The following is a 25,699-nucleotide window of genomic DNA, read 5'->3' as shown; positions in this document are numbered from 1 at the left end:
ATTACAATTCTGCAACAAAACTGCTTGAGTTGCCATTATTACATAGCTTTCAAGAAACCACAATGGTTAGAGTTCCATACCTACTTCAATATGTCCCAAGTTAAACTACCAGTTAAAATCTTATATCAGACTTGAATTAGTCCCGTCTGTCACTAACCTCCTGCAATGGTACAGAACCAGGCAGGAACCTCAGATCTCAGCTTATTTTTAGCCAAAACACAGAAAGCCTAAAACAGCCAAGGCAAAGCTCTCTTCTTTGTAAATGTATTTCAATTCTGGAGTAATATCCGAGTCACAATAAAGCAAGTTACAATATACCACAATGTGAAGGCTAAATTAAAAATACATCTAAGTAGCACATGGCTATGCAACTTGTCTTGCCTACAAGGATAGCCTCCACTCTGAGGGACTCCAACCTACATTTGTTTCACTTCAACCCTCGTCTCTTAATGTACATATTTACATATGCTATATAGGAGATCTAAAGATGTAATAGGAAGATTTATTGTCATGTATAATTACTTGCTTTGTGTTATACTGATAGCCAGTCACTGCTGTATCTTTTTTCTTGTATTTTGATATTTTATATAGTAATTGCTTGTTTGTGTTGTATTCTAAGTATCGTAATTGCATGTTCTTTGCAATATTAATTTCTATCTACTAACATGCTTGTATTATTATTATTATTATTATTATTATTATTATTATTATTATTATTGTTAGTATTATTGTTGTTATTATTATTATTATTACTGTGTAGCTTTTCCCCCTAGGCCTCTGACGAAAAGGGGTACTTTGCATAGTTAGACTTAAAATATCAATTATTCAATCTATCAATTTACTTCTAGGTGTCAGTCTTGGTACTGCTAAGTACAACTTTTCTAATTTTTTTTCCTTCTGTAGTGTCCTCCTCAAGCCACACATTAATGAATTTACTCAGATAGCATGCATTTTCACCCATCTTTCTTTCTTTTATTTCATAAAGCACTTGTATTACAGATCTTTACATTTCACAGTACACATGCAGGCTGAAGTTTCAAATTTAATTTTGCCTTTACTGAAATAAACTTGTCACAGTAATGTACAAGTGTGACAAATAAAAATGATCAAACTCAAATGATAGAATTAAATAGTTTATTAAAGTTCAGTAACCAGCGTTCAGAACTTCTTTTTGCCTGGTCTTAGAATTGTTTCAGGATCTCTTCCTTCAAGATCCCAAACCACACTGGTCTCTCAAACAGGCCATTGCCTGGGTATCAGGTTTCAACCTGTACAGCCTCTCTGTACCAGGCCCCTGCCTACATCCCACTGCAGTAATAACCCTGAAGAGAGAAAATGTCTTCTGTTGCTTCCAGCGTCTATTCTGTTTTATAGAAGAGTTACTTTGGCTCCATCTACAGGCCATCTCTTTACATAACAGCTCTTCTCGTTCATTCTGGATCCCTTTATTGTGTCTTTCTTGCCTTTTGAGACATGAAAGATCCAATACCCTTTCAACTCCTTTTCCTTTACAGCACAAATGGTTTCTCAAATTCCCAGTTAAAGGAACAACAGATAAATAAGACACATTGGTGTGACAGATCCATATCTCAGTATATCCCATATCTTTAGAACAAACTTTCAGTGCATGCAAAGCAGACCAGCAGCCTTGTTACCTTCAAAGTAAACCTAGATAATTGGATGGACATCCTCAAATTCTCCCCCAGTCTATGTTGTCTTACCCTCCTTGAGACTGGAGAGAACTTTTGAGTAGGATTTTTTGATTAGGCTGGTATTGCCAAGTGCCTACCTATGAACCTGTAAATATATCAAACAGAAAGACCTCAAAGGTTCCCAACCAAAAATATCACAGCCCTAAAGCCACTGAGCTATGAAGAGAAGATGGAAGCTCGAACTTCCAAGATGGCTGCATATTGAGTAGCAGCTTAGTTCTAGCTCTCCCAGTGTGAAAACAGAAACTTAGCAGAATTTCTAGGTAAATTTCAGCAACTGGATAGTAAGTGCACTGCCTGGATTCTAGGAAAAAAGAAATACAGATAACCTGAAGGAAAATCTACTACAAAAGGTGACAAAAAAATCAATGACTGGGAAAAGTACTGTAGCTGTTAAGCAAAAAGCAGTGCAAGTTCCAGACATGACTTCCAGTAACCTAGAGGAAAGTATAAGGCAACTACACACAGACCTGATTCAAATAAATGAAGCACTGATTGAGTATATCAACTCAAACAATTAAAGGCTAGAAAAATGGAAGGAACTTTAAACAGATATTCAGGTAAGGTGATCTTTTTATTTTGGCTGCTCCCATTAGGAGTTGCCACAGTTGATCATTGTTTCCATTTCTTTCTGTCCTCTGCATCTTGCTCTGTCACATCAACCACCTGCATGTCCTCTCTCACCACATCCATAAACTTTATCTTAGGCCTTCATCTTTTCCTGTTACCTGGCAGCCCCATCCTTAGCATCCTTATCCCAATGTACCCAGCATCCCTCCTCAGCACATGTCCAAACCAGTGCAATCTCACCTCTCTGGCTTTATCTCAAAACTGTCCAACCTGAGCTGACCCTCTAATATACTAATTTCTAACCCTGTCTACCCTCGTCACACCCAATGCAAATCTTAACATCTTTAACTATGCCACCTCCATCTCTGAATCCTGTCTTTTTGTCAGTGTCACTGTCTCCAACCCATGTAACATAACTGGTCTCATTACCCTCTTGTAGACCTTCCCTTTCACTCTTACAAGTACCCATCTGTCACAAGTCACTCCTGACACTCTTCTCCACCCACTCCACCCTGCCTGCACTCTCTTCTTCAACTCTCTTCCATACTCACCATTACTCTGAACTGTTGATCCCAAGTATTTAAACTTATCCACCTTAGCCTACAGTACTCTCTGTATTCTCACCATTCCTCTCTCCTTCCTCTCATTGACACACATAATTCTGTCTTAGCCGTGCTGACCTTCATTCCTCTCCTCTCTAGAGCATATCTCCATCTCTCCAGGGTCTCCTCAAGCTGTTCCCTACTCTCACTACAGATCACAATGTCATCTGGAAACATAATAGTTCACGGAAATTCCTGTCTTATCTCATCTGTCAACCTGACCATCACCACTGCAAATAAGAAAGAGCTCAGCGCTGATCCTTGATGTCATCCCACCTCTACCTTGAAAGCATCCATCAGTCTTACCACAGACCTCAGCACTGTCACACTGCCCTCATATGTATCCTGTACCACTCTTAGATACTTCTCTGCCACTCCCAACTTCTTCATACAATACCACAACTCCTCTTTAGGCACCCTGCCATGTGCTTTTTCTAAGTCAACAAAGACACAATGCAACTCCTTCTGACCTTCTCTATACTTCTCCATCAATACCCTCTGAGCAAACATCACATCTGTAGTGCTCTTTCCTGGCATGAAACCACACTGCTGATCACTAATCATCACCTCCCCTCTTAACCTAGCTTCCACTACTCTTTCCTGTAACTTCATGATGTGGGTGATCAGTTTTATTCCTCTGTAGTTATGACAGCTCTGAACATCACACTTATCCTTAAAAATTGGTACTAATACACTTCTTCTCCACTCCTCAGGCATACTCTCACTTCCCAAGATTTTGTTAAAAAAAAATCTGGTTAAAAACCCCACTTCCATCTCTCCTAAACACCTCCATGCTTCCACAGCTGGACCAACAGCCTTTCCATTCTTCATCCTCTTTATAGCTGTTCTTACTTCCTCCTTACTAATCCATTGCACCTCCTGATTCATCTCCATGTGATGCCCCTGCACTGGCCCAGTAATCAAGGAGCCTCAGTCCTCACCACTAACACCAGTGAGGAACGTGCACATTGCGAGGATGACAAATACACACACAGTAAAGTACAATTTCCATTAAGATCACACAGAGATCACAGTCAGTCTGGGGCTGGTTTCTCTCTCTTTATCCAGATCCCCAGTAAGACTCCCTACTGGCACAGCTATAGGGTTAAGATTTCAGCCGAGTGGTCAAGCCAAAACCTCCAGCACCCTCTCTGTCCAACCAGTGCTTCATGTCCCTGCCCAAGTAGCTCACACACACACACACACACACACACACACACACACACACACACACACACACACACACACACACACACACACACACACACACACACACACACAATTTGAGATTTGATTTATATACAAACACACAAATACTTCTGGGGGAGGCTGGCACAAGTTCATTAGCTATGCCTCCTTCTGCCCAGACTATCAGCTACTATAAGGCCCTTCCCAAAGGGTGACCTATTCTACTGTGTAATGTTACTATTATCCAAATGGTAAGTGTGTCCAAGACTTTTAAGGCTATTTAAGAGTGGCCTATACAGTGTCACCAAATACATATGCAAGTACACTAAGAGCTTAAATATCTCTAAACAAAGCAAACAAAATTAAAAGGTTTAAATATATTTAATAATAAATAATATAAGCACAAGACAATACACAATAACTCAACACAGTAACAACAGAGTTCAAAATCACAGGAAAAATTTTAAAACAACATTGCAGGACAGTCTCACATAAATACAGAAAACATCTAGACTGATATTACTATATTCCTATCTATCTCTAAGAGAGATACTATGATCTAAGTCTTACTTACAGAGCAAGGCAAATACAGATGAGAAGTGCTGAAGATGGATGTGTTCAGATCCAAGACAAGATACAAAATTCACAGACTCTCTCTCTCTGAGATAGTTCTTATGTTACTATCACACATTTCTGCTTGGTTATCTCAGATTACATCATTCTTGTCACCTCTGCCTTTAGTTTCCAGGCCAACAGAAACCTAAAGGTTAGCACTTCAGTGTCAAGAATACTTATTTCTTAGAAGCTGACACTTCTCTCTTAGAAGCTTGCCTAAAACTGGACATCGTAAAACCAGTTAAATACTTTTACCATTGAAACCTGTAATTATTTCTGTTTCCAGACAACAGAAAGAATTTCTAGCTGCAGACATTCTGTCTTCTAGCTGTGGTAAACACAATTGTAAAACTCTTCACTTGTCAACTTCTTAGAGTTTTGCAAGTTAACTCTGTTCTTTTCCAGTATGGTACACTGTGGGTAAATTCTTGAAGCTCAGCACATAACATACAGTTTTCTTACATTTGTATGACAAGCATACAAATCATATTACTATTCACAAATGACATATAATTACTTTCAAATTTCTAGCTAGCTGGGCTGGCAGCCTTCACAATTCTGTATAAATCATATTATTTTCAAGTGACACATAATTATTTACAAAATTCCAGCTAGCTGGGCTGGCAGCATCTCAGTTTTTCACACATCCAGTTCATCATCCAGACTTCTCTCTCTCTCTCTCATTCTCTTCATTTGTCAGCTCCTCAAAGTACTGTTTCCATCTGCTCAATGCAATCTCCTCACTTGAGTAAGTTTCCCTCATTATCCTTTATTGCCCTAAGTTGCTGCACATCTTTCCCAGCTCAGTCCCTCTGTCTAGCCAATTGGTATAGGTATTTTTCTCCCTCTTTAGTGTCCAACTTTTCATACAACTCGCCATATGTCTTACCCTTAGCCTTCACCACCTCACTCTTCACCATACACCTCATCTCCTTGTATTCTTGTTTACTTTCTTAATCTCTCTGATAATCCCATTTCTTCTTTGCCAATCTCTTCCTCTGTATACTTTCCTTTACTTCCTCATTCCACCACTAGGTATCCTTGCCCTTCCTCTGTCCAGATGTCACACCAAGCACCTTTCTAACTGTCTCCCTTACCACCTCTGCTGTGGTTGCCCAGCTGTCTGGTAACACTTCACTGCCACCCAGTGTCTGTCTTAACTCTTCCCTGAACTCCACCTTAGTCATTCTTTTTCATCTTCCACCATTTGATCCTTGGCACTGCCCTCACTCTCCTCCTCTTCTTCTTGATTGTCACCGTCATCCTATAGACCATCATCCTATACTGCCTAAGTACGCTTTCCCCTGTCACCACTTTGCAATCTCTAATCTCCTTCAGACTGGCCCTCCTGCATAGGATATAATCGACCTGTGTGCATCTTCCTCCACTCTTGTATATCACCTCCCTCTTCTTAAAATATGTATTCACCACAGCCATGTCAATCCTTTTTGCAAAATCCACTACCATCTGACTTTCTGAATTCCACTCCTTAACACCATACCTACCTATTACCAAAATGTCCATTGAAATCTGCTACAATCACCACTCTCTCACCACTTCATCCAACTCGCTCCAAAATTTTTCTTTCTCATCCATCACACACCCAACTTGAGGAGCATATGCACTAACAACATTCATCATCACACCATCAATTTCAAGATTCATAAACATCATTCTGTCTGACACTCTTTTCACGTCAAAACACTCTTGACATACTCTTTCTTCCGGATAACCCCTACCCTATTTCTCCTCCCATCCACACCATGGTAGAACAATTGGAACCCGCCTCTGATACACCTGGCCTTACCCCCCTTCCATATGGTCTCTTGCATGCACAATATGTCAACCTTCCTTCTCTCCATCATATCAGCTAGCTCTCTCCCTTTACCAGCCATACTACCAACATTCAAATTTCCTACCCTCACTTCCACACTCCTAACCTTCATCCTTTCCTTCTGCCTCCAGGCATGCCTTCCCCCTCTTCTTGTCCTTCTCCTTCAGCCAAACACAAGCCCAATTTCCACCAGCACCCTCTAGATTAACAGTACTGGTGGTGGCCATTGTTAACCCGGGTCTCGATTGATCTGGTATGGAAATCTATATTGTTCTCCTCATATTTGATCTGGCAAAAATTTTACACCAGATGCCCTTACTGATTTAACTCTCCCCATTTATCAGTGCTTGGGACTGGCACAAAGAAATACACTTGCTTGTGCATCCCCCAGTGGCTGGGTTATATTCAGATAAGGTGATAAAACTACAAAACTCCAAGGTCAAAATGAAGAAAAGGCTAGGTGAATATGAGGCTGTACAAGAAGAGATGTTTCAAAAAATAATAGAATTAGAGAACAGAGCACATAGGGAAGACCTGAGATTGTCTGCTGTACCCAAGAAACTGGAAGGAACAGATTGTATTAATTTTATGAAAGCACAAATAATCAACTGGACTGGTATTCCACAACAGGAATTGTTAATTGAAAGGTCACATTGTGTGTATGCTCCAAACCTGCCTATGAGAAAACAGCCTAGACCTTTAATAGTAAAGATGCAATCTTGCCAGCAGAAAGAGTTGATTCTGACAATACTGTGGCAGAAGGACAAAATAATTCTTGGCAGTGGAGTGCTGATGGGAGACAGCAGAGTGTTTGTGGAGAATGACTACTTATTGTACATCAAGCAGAAGAGGAGTAAATGTATCCCATTATTCAGGGAATGTCGGGAAGCAGGCATGAGATTCAAACCCAGCTATCTTCAAAATATTTTTCCCTGGAGGAACAAAATCATCTTTTGATGAATTACATGCTAAGAAAGAAATATAAAAGTTTGTCCAACAAAAAGTGAGCTGTGAAACAGAAGGATATTCTGCTTCTTGTTCTTCTGGTAATAAAGACCACAGAGAGACTGTGCCAGTGAAACCTTTTCCAGTATTTCAATGGAAAATGCTTGATTGAGATAAAAAACACAATAGTTGACTAGAAGAATTGAGAGTACATTAGAAATGAAGCAGAGACAGGGTTTGGGAGAAGGAGATTAACAGGAATAGAACAAGAAAATCTGAAAATATTGGACTTTTTTGGACTTAACTTGTAGGGGACTCTAAAGCATATTCCCTACTTCATGTCATTAATGTTCAGAAAAATACTCAGGAGAAGGGAAGATGATGGAGAAAGTTAACTGTAAGTAAAACAATTTTTTTCTTAATAATACTATTTAAATTGTGCACAGTTTTCTTGCATGTTATAAAGTAAAATGTGTTCAGTTACTTTTAAGTGTAATGGAAATGCTATTGTAAATAGATGCTCTTGTTTTTGTTTTTCTTTTTTTTCTTTCTCCCTTCTTTTCTCTTTTTCTGTGTTTAGTTTTAAGAAATGTATGCAATATAAAAAGACCTGGTTAAAAGAGCATGACAAAATAAAAATTAGTGTGCTTTTTCCATTCTTACATGGGGGAATGATTTGGTTAAGGCCATTAGCTTGCTCTATTAACATGTTTTAACAGAAAGCAAGTAAATGAAAAAAAGGTGAGTACTATAAGGCCTTTTTCCTAGTAAACAGTTGTATGTCTGGTTTTCATGTCTCTAACAGACAATCTGATAAGAGAAATGGCTTGGAGAAAATGTTTTCTGAAAGCATTCAAGTGTTTTCCCAGCTGAGAAAGCTAAGATAAGACAAAACCAGATAGTACTTAATAGAACCACAGGCTATACCATGTGTCTCAGCATGGAGAACCTTTATTTTAGGTTAGCTTGTGTCTATGTGTGTGGCTGTCAGTTTGGAACATTTGTTCCTATTAGGAGGTAAAACTTCAATATTTGAAGATGGGCATGGTTTTGTATGCTATTATTTAGTAGGTTTTAGGGGTATTGTATGTGTGTGTATGTGTGTGTGTGTGTGTGTGTGTGTGTGTGTGTGTGTGTGTGTGTGTGTGTGTGTGTGTGTGTGTGTGTGTGTGTGTGTGTGTGTGTGGGTGTGTGTGTGTAAGATATGACATAGGCTCAAATGAAGATTACAAGGAACAGTGGTATAAGCGATTAATCTACCAAACAGTACATGCATGCAACACAAAAGCTGAAACTAGACATTTAACAAAAAAGCTGTTATACATAAAAGTGTGTGAATAATAATCTCTCAAGAATATGATGTTTCCTATAATATCTTTAAATGTGAATGATCTCACAAATAAATACAAAAAAGAAAGAGTAGTGAAGTATATCAAAAATGTATTGTGCAAATAGCTTTGCTACAGGAGACACACTTGGAAAGAACTGAACATGTGAGTTGTATCTTCTTCTTCTTTTGGCTGCTCCCGTTAGGGGTCACCACAGCAGATCAACTGTTTCCATTTCTTCCTGTCCTCTGCATCTTGCTCTGTCACACCAACCACCTGCATGTCCTCTCTCACCACATCCATAAACCTTATCTTAGGCCTTCCTCTTTTCCTGTTGGCAGCTTCATTCTTAGCATCTTTTTCCCAATATACTCTGCATCCCTCCTCAGCACATGTCCAAACCAATGTAATCTTGCCTCTCTGGCTTTGTCTCCAAACCTTCCAACCTGGGCTGACCCTCTAATATACTTATTCCTAATCCTGTCCATCCTCGTCACACCCAGTGCAAATCTTAACATCTTCAACTCTGCCACGTCAAGCTCTGATTCCTGCCTTTTTGGCAATGCCACTGTCTCCAGCCCATATAACATAGCTGGTCTCACTACCCTCTTGTAGACCTTCCCTTTCACTCTTACTGGTACTCGTCTGTCACAAATCACTCCTGACACTCTTCTCCACCCATTCCATCCTGCCTGTACTCTCTTCTTCACCTCTCTTCCACACTCACCATTACTCTGAACTGTTGATCCCAAGTACTTAAACTCATTCACCTTCACCACCTCTACACCCTGCATCCTCACCATTCCTCTATCCTCCCTCTCATTCACACAGATATATTCTGTCTTAGTCCTGCTGACCTTCATTCCTCTTCTCTCTAGAGCATATCTCCACCTTTCCAGGGTCTCCTCCACCTGTTCCCTACTCTCACTACAGATCACAATGTCATCTGCAAACATCATAGTCCACGGGGACTCCTGTCTGAACTCGTCTGTCAACCCGTCCATCACCATTGCAAATAAGAAAGGGCTCAGAGCTGATCCTTAATGTAATCCCACCTCCACCTTAAACGCATCTGTCACTCCCACCGCAGACCTCACCACTGTCACACTACCCTCGTACATATGCTGTACCACTCTTACATACTTTTCTGACACTCCTGACTTCCTCATACAATACCACAACTCCTCTCTAGGCACCCTGTCATATGCTTTCTCTAAATCCACAAAGACACAATGCAACTCCTTCTGACCTTCTCTGTACTTCTCCATCAACACTCTCGGAGCAAACATCGCATCTGTAGTGCTCTTTCCTGGCATGAAACCATACTGCTGATCACTAATTATCACCTCCCTTCTTAACCTAGCTTCCACTACTCTTTCCCATAACTTCATGCTGTGACTGATCAGTTTAATCCCTCTGTAGTTACTACAGCTCTGCACATCACCCTTATTCTTAAAAATTGGTACCAAAACACTTTTTCTCCATTTCTCCGGCATCCTCTTACTTTCCAAGATTTCATTAAACAATCTAGTTAAAAACGCCACTGCCATTTCACCTAAACACCTCCATGTTTCCACAGGTATGTCATCGGGACCAACAGCCTTTCCGTTCTTCATCCTCTTCATAGCTATCCTTACTTCCTCCTTGCTAATCCACTGCACTTCATGATTCACTATCCGCACATCATCCAACCTTCTCTCCCTCTCATTCTCTTCATTTATCAACCCCTCAAAGTACTGTTTCCATCTGCTCAACACACTCACCTCACTTGTGAGTACGTTTTCCTCATTATCCTTTATTACCCTTACCTGCTGCACATCTTTACTAGCTCGGTCCCTCTGTCTAGCCAATCAGTACAGGTCCTTTTCTCCCTCCATAGTGTCTAACCTTTTATACAACTCTTCATACGCCTTATCCTTAGCCTTCGCCACCTCTCTATTTGCCATGCACCTCATCTCCTTATTCTCTTGTCTACTTTCTTCATCTCTTTGACAATCCCACTTCTTCGCCAACCTCTTTCTCTGTATACTCTCCTGTGCTTCTTCATTCCACCACCAGGTCTTCTTGTCCTCCTTCCTCTTTCCAGATGTCACACCAAGCACCTTTCTAGCCATTTCACTTACTAGCTCTGCTGTAGTTACCCAGCTATTCGGTAACTCTTCACTGCCACCCAGTGCCTGTCTTAACTCTTCCCTGAACATCACCTCACAATTACCCTTTTTCAATTTCCACCATTTGATCCTTGGTGCTGCCCTCACACTTATCCTCCTCTTCTTGATCACCAATGTCATCCTACAAACCACCATTCTATGCTGCCTAACTACACTTTCCCCTGCCACCACTTTACAGTCTCCAATCTCCTTCAGATTGGCCCTTCTACATAAGATATAATCCACCTGTGTGCATCTTCCTCCACTCTTGTATGTCACCCTATGCTCCTCCCTCTTGTTAAAATATGTATTCATCACAGCCATGTCCATCCTTTTTGCAAAATCCACTACCATCTGACCTTCTCCATTCCTTTGCTTAACACCATACCTACCCATCACTTCCTCATCCCCTCTGTTTCCTTCTCCAACATGCCCATTGAAATCTGCTCCAATCACCAGTCTCTCACCCTTGGGTACAGTCATCACCACTTCATCTAACTCACTCCAAAAATGTTCTTTCTCATCCATCGCACACCCAACTTGTGGAGCATATGCACTAACAACATTCATCATTACACCATCAATTTCCAGCTTCATAAACATCACTCTCTCCGACACTCTTTTCACCTCCAAAACACTCTTAGCATACTGTTCCTTCAGGATAATGCCTACGCCATTTCTCCTCCCATCCACACCATGATAAAACAATTTGAAACCGCCTCTGATACACCGAACATGTGAGTTGTATAAAGAAAGGTTTTCAGGATGGTCATTCAGTGGGATACCTGAGGTAAAGGAAGAAAGGAGTACTTATATTAATTGCAAGTGGAGCTCCAATAGTAATAGAAAAGGATAAAAGGACAGTAATGGTAGATTTGTAGTATGAAGGGGCTGATGGCAAGGTTGGAGGATTACATTGGCATATATTTATATTCCACTGAAAACTGCTGTAATGGAGCTTAAGAAAATTCTGGGAGAAATAATCAACTTTCAGCAATGAATATTACTTATAGGTAGAGACTGGAATTTGATTTTCAATAGTAAAGATGTGTCTGGGGGGCCCAGAAGGAAAAATATAACAAAGAAGGGTAGATTTTTAAAGAAATGTATGAAAATATTTGGCATGGAAGATGTGAATTCAGTACTAGGAGTTTGGAGTGAATTTACATATTATTCCCCAAGATACAAAAACTGGGCTAGGCTAGACAGAATTTACATTTCACAGGAACATGTACATTTAATTGAAGGTCTTGATATGCACCCAATAACTGTTTCAGATCATGCGCCAATAATAACTAAAAGAAAAACACTTGGTAAAGAAATAAAAATGAGGCAATGGCACTTTCCTACCTATCTGTTGAAAAGAAAGGAGTTTAAGGAATGGGTACTGGAATTATTCAGGAGCTGTTAAAGAAGATAAAAATTTCTTCTGAAAATACAGCTAGGGATTGTGATAAAATTACAGTTGAGTTTAAAAATAGGGTGGAAGTAAAAAAAGGGAAATATGGTTAAGAAGTAGCAAGAATTATTTAGAAGGACTGACAAATGTTAAAATATTGCATTATAAGGGGACTGTCAAAGAGCAAGAAGAGGAGCAACTGCAGAATGTTAAACAGAAAATAAGGGGTTACTTCAATAATATGCATGAGTTTAGAAAGATTGCTGTTAAGAAAATGTTTTTTGATGATAACTCTAGAGCACAAAACCTTTTAGTACAATGACTCAGGCAACAGAAAGTAGACCATGCTGTCAACAAGCTTAAAAGCCTATAACAAGGAAGATAACAAGGATCCTGTAGAAGTATTAGAAATATTTTCAGAAATTATATGAAAGCTTGTGTAAAGCAAGAAAAATATGGAAATCAAGAAAAGGTACAAATGGAAATGGTTATGGAAGAATTAAATATGCCACAGTCAGAGGTAGAGTTGGCTGAATTACTAACAGTTAAGATAGGAGGAGATGAGACAAAAATGATGATGTACAACCAATCTACAGGAAAGTCCCCAGGAATAGATGGTACTCCTGTGGAAGTTTGGAAGTTAGGAGGGAAAAAACTGATAAAGATCTGGAAGGCTTTGTTTAACAGTATTTTAAGAGGAGAAATACCAACATCCTGGAAGAAAGCCATGGTAGCCATAATACCTAAAGAGTGTAAAGATCTATCTGATCCAGCTTCATACAGGCCCATTTCAATGTTAAACCATGATTATAAATTAATTATGTTGATAATGGCTAGAAGAATGGCAAAACTAATGCCAAAATTGATAGGTATGGATCAATGTGGTTTTATGGATGGGAGGCTAACATTTGACAGTAAAAGAACACTGATGATCCAGAGGGAAGCAAAATGTAAAATAATGCCACAGTTGTTGGTGGGTCTTGATACAGAGAAAGCATTTGACAGAGTAAGCTGGGACTTTATGAACAGAGCAATGGAAGCATTTGCATTCCCTGATAAAATTATAAGGTTTATTAGATGGCTGAATGAGGGATCAGAGGCAAAAGTTAAAGTGTGGGGGGTCCTCTCTGATAATCTCTGCTTTGCTTTGTTGTTTGCATTATATTTAGAACCACTGGCAAAGAAAATAAGGCACTCAGAAATTCAAGGATATAATTGGTATGGTAGTCAGGAAAAATTGGCTTTATTTGCAGATGATATTATTTATACCTGATAAAACTAAAAAGGGACATTTCAGTGTTGTGGAACATTCTGAAACAGTTTCAAGGCTTTTTGGGATATAAAATTAATGAAGATAAAACAAAGGCAGCAGCTATAAACTATGTACCCACATACAAATTGGTTCAGCAATACCCATATTAATTGCGACATGATAAAATGAAGCGCTTGGAAGTATGGATTAAAAAGGATTCTGTTATGGCAGCTAAGGATATGTGGGAAGAGACTAAGGAAAAGCTAATACAAAAACTGAGAAATTGGAAGCTCTGTCTTATGGATATGGATAGCCAGTTACAAGTAGTGAAAATGCTTTTAGTCCCTTTTGTTTTATACACAAGTCTAGCATTCTCATTTGTTTAAATATATGATTGCCTATATCAAAAGTGATAATTTAATAAATATGTTTCTTGTTTAAAAAATATATATATATATATATATATATATATATATATATATATATATACTTCTGTGTCTTTGATGTCACAGACAGACAGACCTGTCAGTTGAGCATCTACTACAACTTTATGCTGGAGTTCATCTCTTATCCTGTTTTGTACACACATTTGTCCTTTTTTCTTACATGGAAATACATTACTTGTTCTTCTGTTGTAAACGTTGGTTAGCTATGTGGATGAGAGAGTTTTTCCAAGTGTTGTCAAACTATTTCCTTAAACTAATCAGCCCAAACTGTGTAAGGTAGCAGCATTATCTTCAAAAATTCTAAGTCATTGTTTTAATTCATAATACTATCATGGGACTAAAGAGGCACCTGTCAGTAACTCAAGCATTTGTATGAAAATTGGACACAAAATATGTTTTTAACATAAAGTAATCCAAAAGTCTCAGACTGTATTGTAGGTACGCATTATCTTTTTGAAGGTAAGATAACCTGCTTGACTAGCTTCTAGTTTATGTTTGTAAGAATGGAATTCTACTCTTGGATTAAAGGCTGTATGTACATGTTTTAAATGTAAGTTTCATTCATATTATTAATTTTACAATGTTCTAAGAAGTGTAAGCTATGTTTTTTATGCAGTTTATACTATAATCACTTTTAAGTCTTGTTGGTTAAATGACTGATATTTACCCATGTAGCTAATAACCATTTTGACTGTGTTTTTCTAGAACCACATTGGATGGAGGCATGACAGTACCCACCTGTTAGTGTTCTCCACTGAGTCCGCCTTCCACTATGAAGCAGATGGAGCTAATGTCCTGGATGGGATCCTCACTCGCAATGATGAAAAGTGCCACCTGGATGCAAATGGCACGTACACCCATGACATTCTGCAGGACTACCCATCTGTTCCTACTTTAATCCGAATGCTAGGGAAAAACAACATCATCCCAATTTTTGCTGTCACTGACTATTCCTACAGCTACTATGAGGTACTGTCTATGGAATGAAAAACAGTTGCACAGTTTTTGTAAATAACATTTGCACCACATTTGGTGGAACATCAGTATGCATTTTGACACCATAAACTTTGTTAATTTCTCTGAACTTCTGACCACAAAGTCATGCATATTTTAACCTGCTTGCTTAGCATTTTTCTTCAATAATCCGTAAAGCATCATGCTGATATTAAAAAACACCTGTTGATAGAAATCATTAATAAACTGTGCTTTTAATGTTCTGAATGTAATGGCTGGGACTGAACAGCTGTTAAGCCTCCTGTCTCCTTTGTAGTATGTGCCAGTCTGAATGAAGAACAAAGCCAAAAGGATTTCAGTGCTGTACCTAAGGTATTTTTTTATCTGCAAATTTTTAATATGTAATGGCATGCTGAGCTACAACACTGCATTTTTGAGTCTATTCTATTGGACTGAAGTATTTATAGTTAATAGGATTATGAAAAGCAACATCACATTGCTAAATTGTGATTTTACTTGCTCAGGTACAAAGGAAGCTCCAGTAAGTCTTAAATGCTAGAAAGGAAGGAATCAGTAAGTCTTAAACGCTATAAAGGAAGGGATCAGTAAATCTTAAATGCAAAACTTCAGCCACTGGTTATGTTATGGCTTTCTGAAATTGAATCTGTGACAGAAAGAGCATTCTTGCAGCTGAGAGATGAAATCAGAGTGACCCCCCCGCCCCCCCAGGAAAAACAGTTCAGATGCCATGCATATGAGCACATTATATGGTGGTGATGAAATAAGCTGCGGTGGTGCAGTGGTAGCGTTGTCACCTCACAGCAAGAGGTTCTCCCGTTCAGTTCTCGGCTGGAGTGCCTTCTGTGTTGAGTCTGCATGTCCGCCTTCTGTGTGGAGTCTGCATGTCCTCTCCGTGGTCGAGTGGCTTCAAAAGACATGCGTGAATGGGCGTGCCTTTGTTGAAGGTTGGGCATTGGGCTGGCACCTCGGCACTGTAAAAATCAACTGCCAATCATTAGCGGACCGGAGTTCTGCTGTGGCGACCCCTAACCGGGAAAAGCTGTAAGAAAAACAACAATATGGTGGTGATGAAAAAGAGACTACATACCCCATAATGGTAATATATATTTGTTGAGGAGGTCACTTTTGTGACTGTGTCTGAAAACAAAAATGCAGTGTATTCAGTGTAGGTCACCAAAAGGGGTAAGTCCCTTTTCTTTGAGGTACAGCAAACTCTTACTGTAGTTAAAGGGTGCAGGATGAAAAGCCCCCTATATGGAGGGGGATTTGCCTGTTAGAAAAGCAGCTTTTGAATTCATTTGTAAACTTTCAATGTTTACAATCAAACAGAATTCTAACAGCTAACATTCACAGTCATGACTTGGACCCCTAGTAATCGAATATTACTATCCGTCAGTAAGAGCATTTATGTTTGGGTCATGCTCGCTACAGCTCTACTCTCCATCACTATTGCAAAATGCCTAGTACCATCTTAGTGAGTGAATGACACCATGTTCTTCCAGCTCCATAAATATCCCACAGCAAATCCCATTGCTATTTCATAGGCAGTCATTTTTAGAAAACTGTAATTATTTTGAGTTTCTATATTTGACTCATGTTTCCCCCACAGCTCCTACAGATCTTGCAGACTTAATGTAAATTCCCAGGCTAATCTGGACCACAGTGTAAGGGGAGGTATTGCTCAATGCCAAGAGACTGACCAAAGAAATGGCCATTTCAGAAACACTGTTATTCTGGGAGGGCCTTGTCTGTGTTCTCACTGTAATTTGGTTTAATAATGAAAGTAAGATATATCAAGTAAATGGGTACAAAGTTTTATCATTTTACTAAGAATAGAAGTAAACAGGGAAGGAAAACAGATACTGTACTGTCTTAAAACAATGTGCACAGTCTCTGTGAAATGGGATAACATCCTAAGATAATTTATATCCAAGCCAGTGTATACTATGGTTGAACCACTAAGATTGTTGCTTAATAATTCATTTTAAAGGGCAGAATCACTGAAATTTGGAAACAGGTGTTGATGGGGTTATGCATTCATGTGTTAGCAAGAACAGGAGTTTTGTCCTGACTCCGGTGACTCTGTCATGCAATCCCAAACAAATCCAAGTCCCTCTCCACCAAAGGTAAGCGTCCTGTCTGGTGGACCTCAGCCATAAACAAATTGTATAACAAAAGAAGGAAGCTACTGCACGTCAGAGCAAAATCTCACGAAGGGACGACATCTCTGATCAACATTAGCAGAAAACTACTTTCTCTCATAAAAACATCCAAGGCCAACTTTGAGAGAAAAATTGCTAAGGACACTAAAGATAATTACAAAGCCTTCTTCAACTATGTTAGAAACCTGGGCGGAAACCCTCAGATATGCTCAGAGTTGGGTCACAACAATAATAAATACACTGAACCCACAGATATTGCCAACATACTGGCTGACAGGTTCAGTGCAAATTTCTCCCCTCCTTCACCCCCAAAAGAAGAAATACTTATCCCAGCTGAATGTAATCTCCCTGTCATCTCAGATGTCCAAGTGAGAACCACCCTAAACAAAGCAAAAAACACAGCATCAATGGGACCCGACGGTATCCCGGGTTGCGTGTTACGTGAACTCCAAGAGGAGCTAAACCCACACATAAAAATGCTATTTAACCTTAGCCTTACTTCGGGATATGTACCTGAACACTGGCGTACAGCAACAGTGGTCCCACTCCACAAGGGGGGTGCCTCTACAGACCCTGGAAACTACCGCTCCATAAGCTTAACCAGCCTGGTCTGCAAAGCTATGGAAAGAATCATTATGGAACTCATAAACAGAGACATAGGGGACCTACAGACACTTGACCCCACCCAGTTCGGCTTTGTAAAGGGCAGCTCCTGCCTTTTAAACCTGGTTGACTTTTTCAAAACAGTCACTAGAGCCATTGACGAGGGCAAAGCAGTCCATACAGCATACCTGGACTTGGCTAAGGCCTTCAACACAATACCCCACTCAGGCATCATAGATAAGCTCAACAGCTTAAATGTAAACCCTTATGTCACTAGATGGGTTGCAAACTGGCTAAAGGACAGAACCCATAAAGTTAAAATCGCTGGAGCAACGTCAGACTCAAAGCCAGTCACAAGTGGTGTCCCACAGGGATCTGTCCTGGGACCCCTCTTGTTCGGCATTTATTTCTCAGATGTTAAAGCAAACACGGGAGGGCTGTGGCTGACAAAGTTCGCAGATGACTGCAAACTAGGCACCATAGTCGATACACCAGCAGACACACACATCCTACAAAAAGGCCTCACAGAAACGGACAACTGGTGCCGGAGTCACGGCCTTAAACTAAATGCCAAAAAATGTATAGTCATCCCCTTTGGGAAAAACAAAAGTTCCCACAAATTATCACATAGACAGCAACCCACTAAGTACTGAAAAAGTAATCAGAGACCTAGGGACCCAAGTCGACAGCGACCTCTCATTTGATACCCACGTTGCCAAAGTGGTTAGAAAAACATTCTACCTTGCACACCTCATCATGAAGGGATTCATATCCAGATCCAAGGATGTCATTGTACCCCTATATTCCTCCCTCATCAGACCCATGATTGAGTACAATGCCCCATTTGGTATGCACCTCACCTGGCATTTGCAACAGCTGGAGAGACCACAAAAGTACCTCACCAAGAGGATCAAGGGTCTCCAACATATGTCTTATTCTGACAGACTAAAGAAACTTCAGCTCTATTCAGTATCATACCGCCTGCTCAGAGGTGATCTCTGCCTGACGTACAAGGCCATGTCCAATCAGGATCTGATGGACATGCTCCACCTCAATAAATCCAAGTACATCAGGACCACGAGAGCTAAAGACTTAAACCTCGACACAAGTATGAATAGGACATGCTGGAGGGATAGATTCATAACCCAGAGGCTTCCCATGCTTTGGAACAAGATCCCAGTTCGTATTAGGCAGAGCCCCTCACTGACTCTCTTCAAGAGAAATCTTGATGAGTGGATGGGAGATCGTAAGTTTACCCCAGGGGTCACATCTGTGTCACTGCTAGACAGGGGCACAGTAAACTAATTCTATTACATAAGGGGACCTTCATTGTGTCACTACTAGACACAGTATTCTAAATTTATTCTGTACATTTTTGTACCACTTCATGGGGTGGCAAATGTCACATCACTATGGCTAGGCTTACAAATGCCCCAGGGTAGATAGCCTAGTACTATACTATGAAACTATGTTTTTTCATAAAAGCAGTCATACAAACTGATTTAACTGCTGCAACACAATATAGGCTTAGCCAGCTTAGCATGTTTAAGTTCTGGATGTAATGTTACATCTCTCTTTGTTAAGAAAAGTGGAGACCAAGGCTGAGATTCAGAGAGCATATTGTTGCTAGTGCTGTGTGGGGAAAGGTCACAATACCCAATAGTGTACCAGTCATATAAATCAATTCAGACACCTGATAAAATGGGGCACCATCTAATTAGCAACTCATTACCTTTATTCTGAACTGAACATGGCACAGTTAAACATAACCAGTGTCCTTCTACAGACTCATGCAATGCAGTTACACAGGCATGTGTGAGCGCGCGCGCACACACACACACACACACACACACACACACACACGTGAATATTCATATGCACACACACTCACAGACACACACACCCTCTCTCCTCACATCATACATGCAGAAAAGGCTTTGCAGCACTTACCTCCCATGTGGCTAACATTATCACTCCTACTACAAGACCGACTGGGTATACAAAGTCAAAACTAGACTTTTTTTGCTTTGTTTACCAAATAGCATAGTAGATCTGTTCTTTAAATTACTCTACAATGGTATTCCAATCCCATCAACAAGTTCCTGGGAAGTGCACATGGCTAATTAATATAAGCCATGGACTGCTGCATTGGTATATGCCTTCCCTAGCGAGGCTAGTGTAGAACTATAGACCTTCTTACTGCTGTAGCACTGCACAAGTCTCTGAATCACTCTGGCATAACACACTGATTAATCCTGCTACACACAGAATGGCACAGTGCATCATGTGTTTCTGAATCTTAGTCCAGTTACTAAAATGTTTACATTGGTCACCAGTTTAACTGCAGCAGCTGTAGTAATTTGTATAAGTAAGAGATCATTCTTTTAGAAAGTCAGTATGGAGTCCCTACTACCATCTAGGCAAAACTCAAGTAGGCTAAAAGTTCAAGGGCTTATATGATGTTCTGTCTTGTACAAAAGCGGCTCTCTAAAGACATAGCAAAAGTAATAGAAAACACACTGGGCAGATTGCTGGCAGCTCTGCCACTGGTGGACATAAGCTTATCCTTTACTGACTGTTGTCCTTTTGGAGTAATCTTACAATGTAATATTAATTTAGCCAGTAGTTCGAAGTAAACTAACAAGAGTCATACATTCACGTGTTAGCAAGAACAGGAGTTTTGTCCTGACTCCTGTGATAACAAAGTTCAGTTACAGCTTGGAGAGAAACAGAAGAAATACAGTGTCAGTTGAGAAAGTATTCTATCAGCTTTTTATGGCTATACCATTTTTGATATTCTGATGTAGAACACACATTTAAGTATGGCGACAGATGTATGGCGGGAATAAATATAAGCATAACTTCAGTTTTGGAATGTGCTTTAAAATATAAATGCATTTATTTATTGCATTTTAATGAGCAGATAAATAGGCTGGTCATTTGACACTTTTCAGACACAACCCAGACCCCAATGGGTTACATTGTACAGAAATAATATGCAGACATATTAATAAATACAATATACAAAGTTTAACTGAGTCAGAATAGAAGTAAATTTGATTTGGTATAGATTATACTACAGAATCATACAAAGTACGCCTATAGTGTATAGAACATCAGGCTTTTCAGGTTTTCACATTTATGGATAGTGGAAACATGCAACAAAGTGGGTAATGCAGAAAGCCTGTAGAGTAACCATAATTTAACATGAGTCAAAAAAGTATGAACAGGTGGCTTCATTGACTATGTGTGCTTTTAGCTTGTTCATAGAGAGTTATTAGACAAGCAATCCAGGAAATGATTAATAAGCCTAACCCAATATCCTAATTGCATCAAGCACTGTCTGGTTAGGTGATGTACTCAAGTTCACGCAGCAGTAAATTAAGGTGGAAAGATTCAAACCCTGTACCCTTGGCACAAGACACAGCTCATTAACATGGCAGATATTTAATCTTCTGCTCTGACAGTCTGTATCTTTACAGAGCAGCCATTGGAGAAGTCATTTTCTTAAATCCTAATTTGAACTATTGTACCATTAATGAAAGTACTAAAACTCGATATAGGAGTCAGATGCTGAATAATACAGCACTAGGTTAACTTGATGAAATACAGAGGAAATCAGATTAAGTCCAGCTTTCATTCAGGTTAGTTCTAATATACATGACTGGCAGTTTTAACAGATACAAATCAGGATGGGTTCTGTTTTTGTATATCACCAAGTAGATGCCAAAGGTACAGGAATGGCAGTCAAAATACTTGTTTAAAAGTCACATGACACCCTTGGGCATGTTGTTAAAATGAAACCCAGCCATGTTCTAATATCGTTAAAGATGTTACCCCAATAATTTCTTCAAGGAAAAAAGCTGAACAGGTAACAGCAGCAATGCATTATGGGTTAATAGACTGTGGGCTTATAGATTGAGTGATACTAGGTAGATATATATGTATATATATATATATATATATATACAGTGAAATGGAAAAGTATTTGCCCCCTTCCTGATTTCTTATTAGAAAAGTAAAAAGTTCAGTGCTCCAGCCAAAGTCTTACCAAGCCAAAATAGATCAACAGCAAAAACAGAATGAATGGCAAGACACTGCTATGGAAAAGTCTTCTTTAATAAAACGATAAAATCCAAATGGTGAGCGCTTTCGGGTACAACAACCCTTCATCAGACCATTAAAATGAAAAAGAACTCCACAATTTAAATCTTAAAGCAACCAATCAACATTCAATACACTACCCGCCTTTTTTGTAAGGCAGGTTTTAAAGGCACAACCTCATTTAGACCTGGATATCTATGTGATGAAAGTGTAATAATCCATTTTGTCTCAAGTGTTTCTGTAAGTAGCTTGATGTCTCCCCCTCTAATGCCTAATCTCACATTAACAATTGCTTTAAACAAAAATATATGTGTTGGATTCTCTACCAAGTGTCTATACAGGGCATTATGCTGGTCCTTATTCCTAATGGAGCTTAAATGTTGCAGTATCCTAACCTTCAGCATATTATTTGTCATCCCAACATAAAAGACCAAACATTGTGAACACTCAGCTAGGTACACCACATTAGCTGTTCTACATGTGGCTCTCGCCTTAAACTGAAAATGTTGGCCATTCACTGGGTGTATGAAAGTGGAGATCTTATTAATGCTATTACAGGCCTCACACATGCCACATGGTACTGTTCCTGGTCTATCCATCAGGGGTCTCTGTATAGATACAGATTTTTCTCTACAAAGCAAATCCTTCAAATTTGTGTTACGTCTGTAGCCAAAATTCGGTCTAGGTCCTAACAATTCATATAACCTGGCATCACTCCTCAGTATATTCCAATTTTTACTAACTATACTTTTTATATCATTGATGTTACTACTATATGTAAAGTATAGCCTAGTATCATTGTATCTCTTATATTGCTGTGAGGTGTCCCCCTCAGCCCTGCTTTGTCTCAGCCAGGGTTTATACCTACTAATTCTCTTCTTCGAGCTGGAATCTACTACCCTATTCACCATGTTCTCATTGTAACCTCTCAAATTAAAACATGTCTTCAACCCCTCTATCTCTTTCTTATACTGTTCATCTTCCAGGCACAGCCTAGATGTTCTGCATACCTGGCCTTGTACTATGTTGGGAAACATGAATCTGAGGTGCATGCTATCGAAAGATAGTAGATGATTCTTCCAGCAATCTTTCCTAAATAAACTGGATGAAAATCCTAGCTGGGTACGTTCTATCCTTACATCTAAGAAATCTATCTGTGCATTGGAGTATGTTAAAGTAAACCTGAAAAATGTGGTCGTAGAATGAAGGTATTCTATAAATCTATGTAACATATCTTCAGTGCCCTGCCAAAATATAAAAACATCATCCACAAAACGCGTGTAAGCTCCTATATACTGCATCCAATCTTTATTGTTAAATATAACCTCCCTCTCCCAAAAGAAAAGGACCACATTAGCGTAAGTATTGGCACAGGGGGTGCCCATGGCTACCCCCTGTGCCTGCCTATAAGCTTGTTTGCCCCATATGAACACATTATTCTCCAGGACTAAAGATAGTAAAGTAGTAACCAATTTCACCTTATACAGTTCCTCACCCATATCTAATAAAACCTGTTCTATAGCTTGTATGCCATAACTGTTACTAATCACAGTAAAAAGGCTTTGGACATCAAGGGTAACCAATATTGTGTGATTGTACTCTGTCTTTTGTTCGAATTCACTCACTACTTGCAAAAAACCTCTAGTGTCCTTCAATATAGTTGATATTCTTTCTACAAAAGGTTTTAAAGTAAATTCTAGCCATATAGATATGTTTTCAGTGACCCACCCTCTACCCAAAACTATGGGTCTAAAGGGTGGGTCTCTGGGTGATTTGTGTATCTTGGGTAGAGCCTTGAAAATGGGAGTGGTTGCCTTTTCTACCATCAAAAACCTTAATAAGTCATCTTCAATCATCATCTCAAAGTTTAGCTTCTTTAATTCTTTATGTACCCCTTCTATTATTCTTACTATTGTAGTCGGATTAATAGGAATATAAGTAGCTCTATCTGACAACAAAGCTTGCAACTTATTATTATACTCCTCTGTATCCAGTACCACAACAGCCCCTCCTTTATCTGCCTTCTTTATGACAATGTCCTGCTTATTAGACAATGACCTTAGTGCTGCCTGTTGTTTTCTAGTAAGATTAAAAAACTTGTTGAATTCCCCTTTTTCAAAATAACTCAACAAATCTCTTTCACAGCTATTAATAAACAAGTTCATCGCTGGAGTGAATGGCGGTACATAAGTACTGGGTTTTTTTAAAGTATTAACAACAGTTGCATCAGCTAAATTATTAGTATCGTTGTTGTATATACATTTAAGTGCCAAACCCCTACAAAACAGCATAATATCCATAATAATTTCATTAAAAACGCTGGCCTTCCCAGGCACAAAAGTCAAGCCTTTGTTTAAAACAAATAGTTCATCCTCACTTAAAATATGCGATGATAAATTATGTACCATACCAGCAAAACTATAATCAGTCAGTGCATGTTTGTCACTCTTCAATGTTTCAGATCATCAAACAAATATAAATTTTAGACAAAGATAACCCAAGTAAACACCAAATGCAGTTTTTTAAGTGATGATTTTATTTATTAAGGAAAAAATATCTTTGTCTATTATTTCAATTTATTTGATGATCTGAAACATTTAAGTGTGACAATCATTGCACTGATATATATATATATATATGTGTGTGTGTGTGTGTGTGTGTGTGTGTGTGTGTGTGTGTGTGTGTTTATTTAGTTAGGTAGTTAGTTCTTCCCTCATTTTTACCAGTCAAATTGAAGCCAGTGGGCTTGAAAAAGGTTTCACCATGGAACTAATGATGTAGACATGGTCATCTGCTGCTAGCAGGCTATTAACTGTCAGTATCGTTGGACACTTGTCACTGGTTAGGTAAGGTGTGGTAATGGATTCTGGTGGTTGGAGTTCAGACTGAGTCTCAGAGCTAGTTTAGTATTTCCAGTATTGGTATGTGATGGTGAGGTTAAATGAAAAGGATTTATGCAAGGAAAAAGGTGACATATTGAAGCTTAAGTTATGGTTCATGGAAAATGAAGTGAAATAGCTGTTGTAGGACTATAGTGATCACATGACAGAACCTTACTGGGTAATTTATAGGCTCAAAGTGGTGAACAAGCTCTAACTGCAAGCCAGGTGAAATTAGCAGTGTGGTTTCAGGATGAGCCAATGTAGGATGAATGTGAGTATGTAGACGATGCTGGCTTGCCGGGCAAGGAAGTGCATTTGACTTCCATGCAGGATTGATACCCAGCAGAAGTGAGAGTGTCTATAACATCAAAAAGGCCTGGAGTGAGCTTTCACTTTGCAACACTTATACTCCATAAGGTACAAGACATGTAAAGAAGTGAAGATGCTAAAGGGGCCTGCATTCTTGGAGTTCTGCTTGCTTAGGCTGCTGCAGAGGGGACGCAATAGAACAAGGAAACAAATTTCACTCCTTATGGCTATCTGTATGACAATCCTTTTATCACACAGCACTTAACACTACTATCTACACAGATGTGACATCAAACGAACAGGTGGACAGAGAGAAAATGACTGGTGGTCAACAGGGATTGGGGCAAAAATGACCAACAATGTTGAAATGATATTGGACTTACAAGGCAAAATTCTTGTGAGGAGAAAGAAAAAAAGCACACATGAAGAAAAACTGTTGGTTTTATGGGCTTGAATATTTTTCAGGTAACTAGAAAATGTATTTATTCATTTGCTTATTGTTTGATAACTGGGTAGGTGGGCTGGTGCAAAGACCTGTTTCAGCTATGACCTGGGTAAAGGCAAGAGTACAGAATTATATAAGATGGAATATGACATACATTGATAGACATATATCCAGATAG

General features: G+C 39.3%; 1 protein-coding gene across 4 annotated transcripts in view; it reads left to right on the top strand.

Annotated features, from left to right (window-relative positions):
* Window positions 1–25,699, top strand: part of ITGB4 (integrin subunit beta 4) — a 1,147,860-nt gene that overhangs the window by 496,574 nt on the left and 625,587 nt on the right. For all 4 annotated transcript variants that reach the window (XM_044084971.1, XM_044084972.1, XM_044084974.1 and 1 more), the window contains exon 8: window positions 14,747–15,010. In XM_044084971.1, coding sequence (XP_043940906.1) covers window positions 14,747–15,010 — 264 coding nt within the window. The remainder of the gene's footprint in view (window positions 1–14,746; window positions 15,011–25,699) is intronic.

Source organism: Protopterus annectens, chromosome 10.part0 (genome assembly GCF_019279795.1).
Source record: "Protopterus annectens isolate FY-2018-M chromosome 10.part0, PAN1.0, whole genome shotgun sequence".
In the NCBI taxonomy this organism is placed as follows: Eukaryota; Metazoa; Chordata; order Ceratodontiformes; family Protopteridae; genus Protopterus; species Protopterus annectens.
Note: the sequence above shows the minus strand (reverse complement) of the source record. Positions and strands in the feature narration are given on the sequence as shown.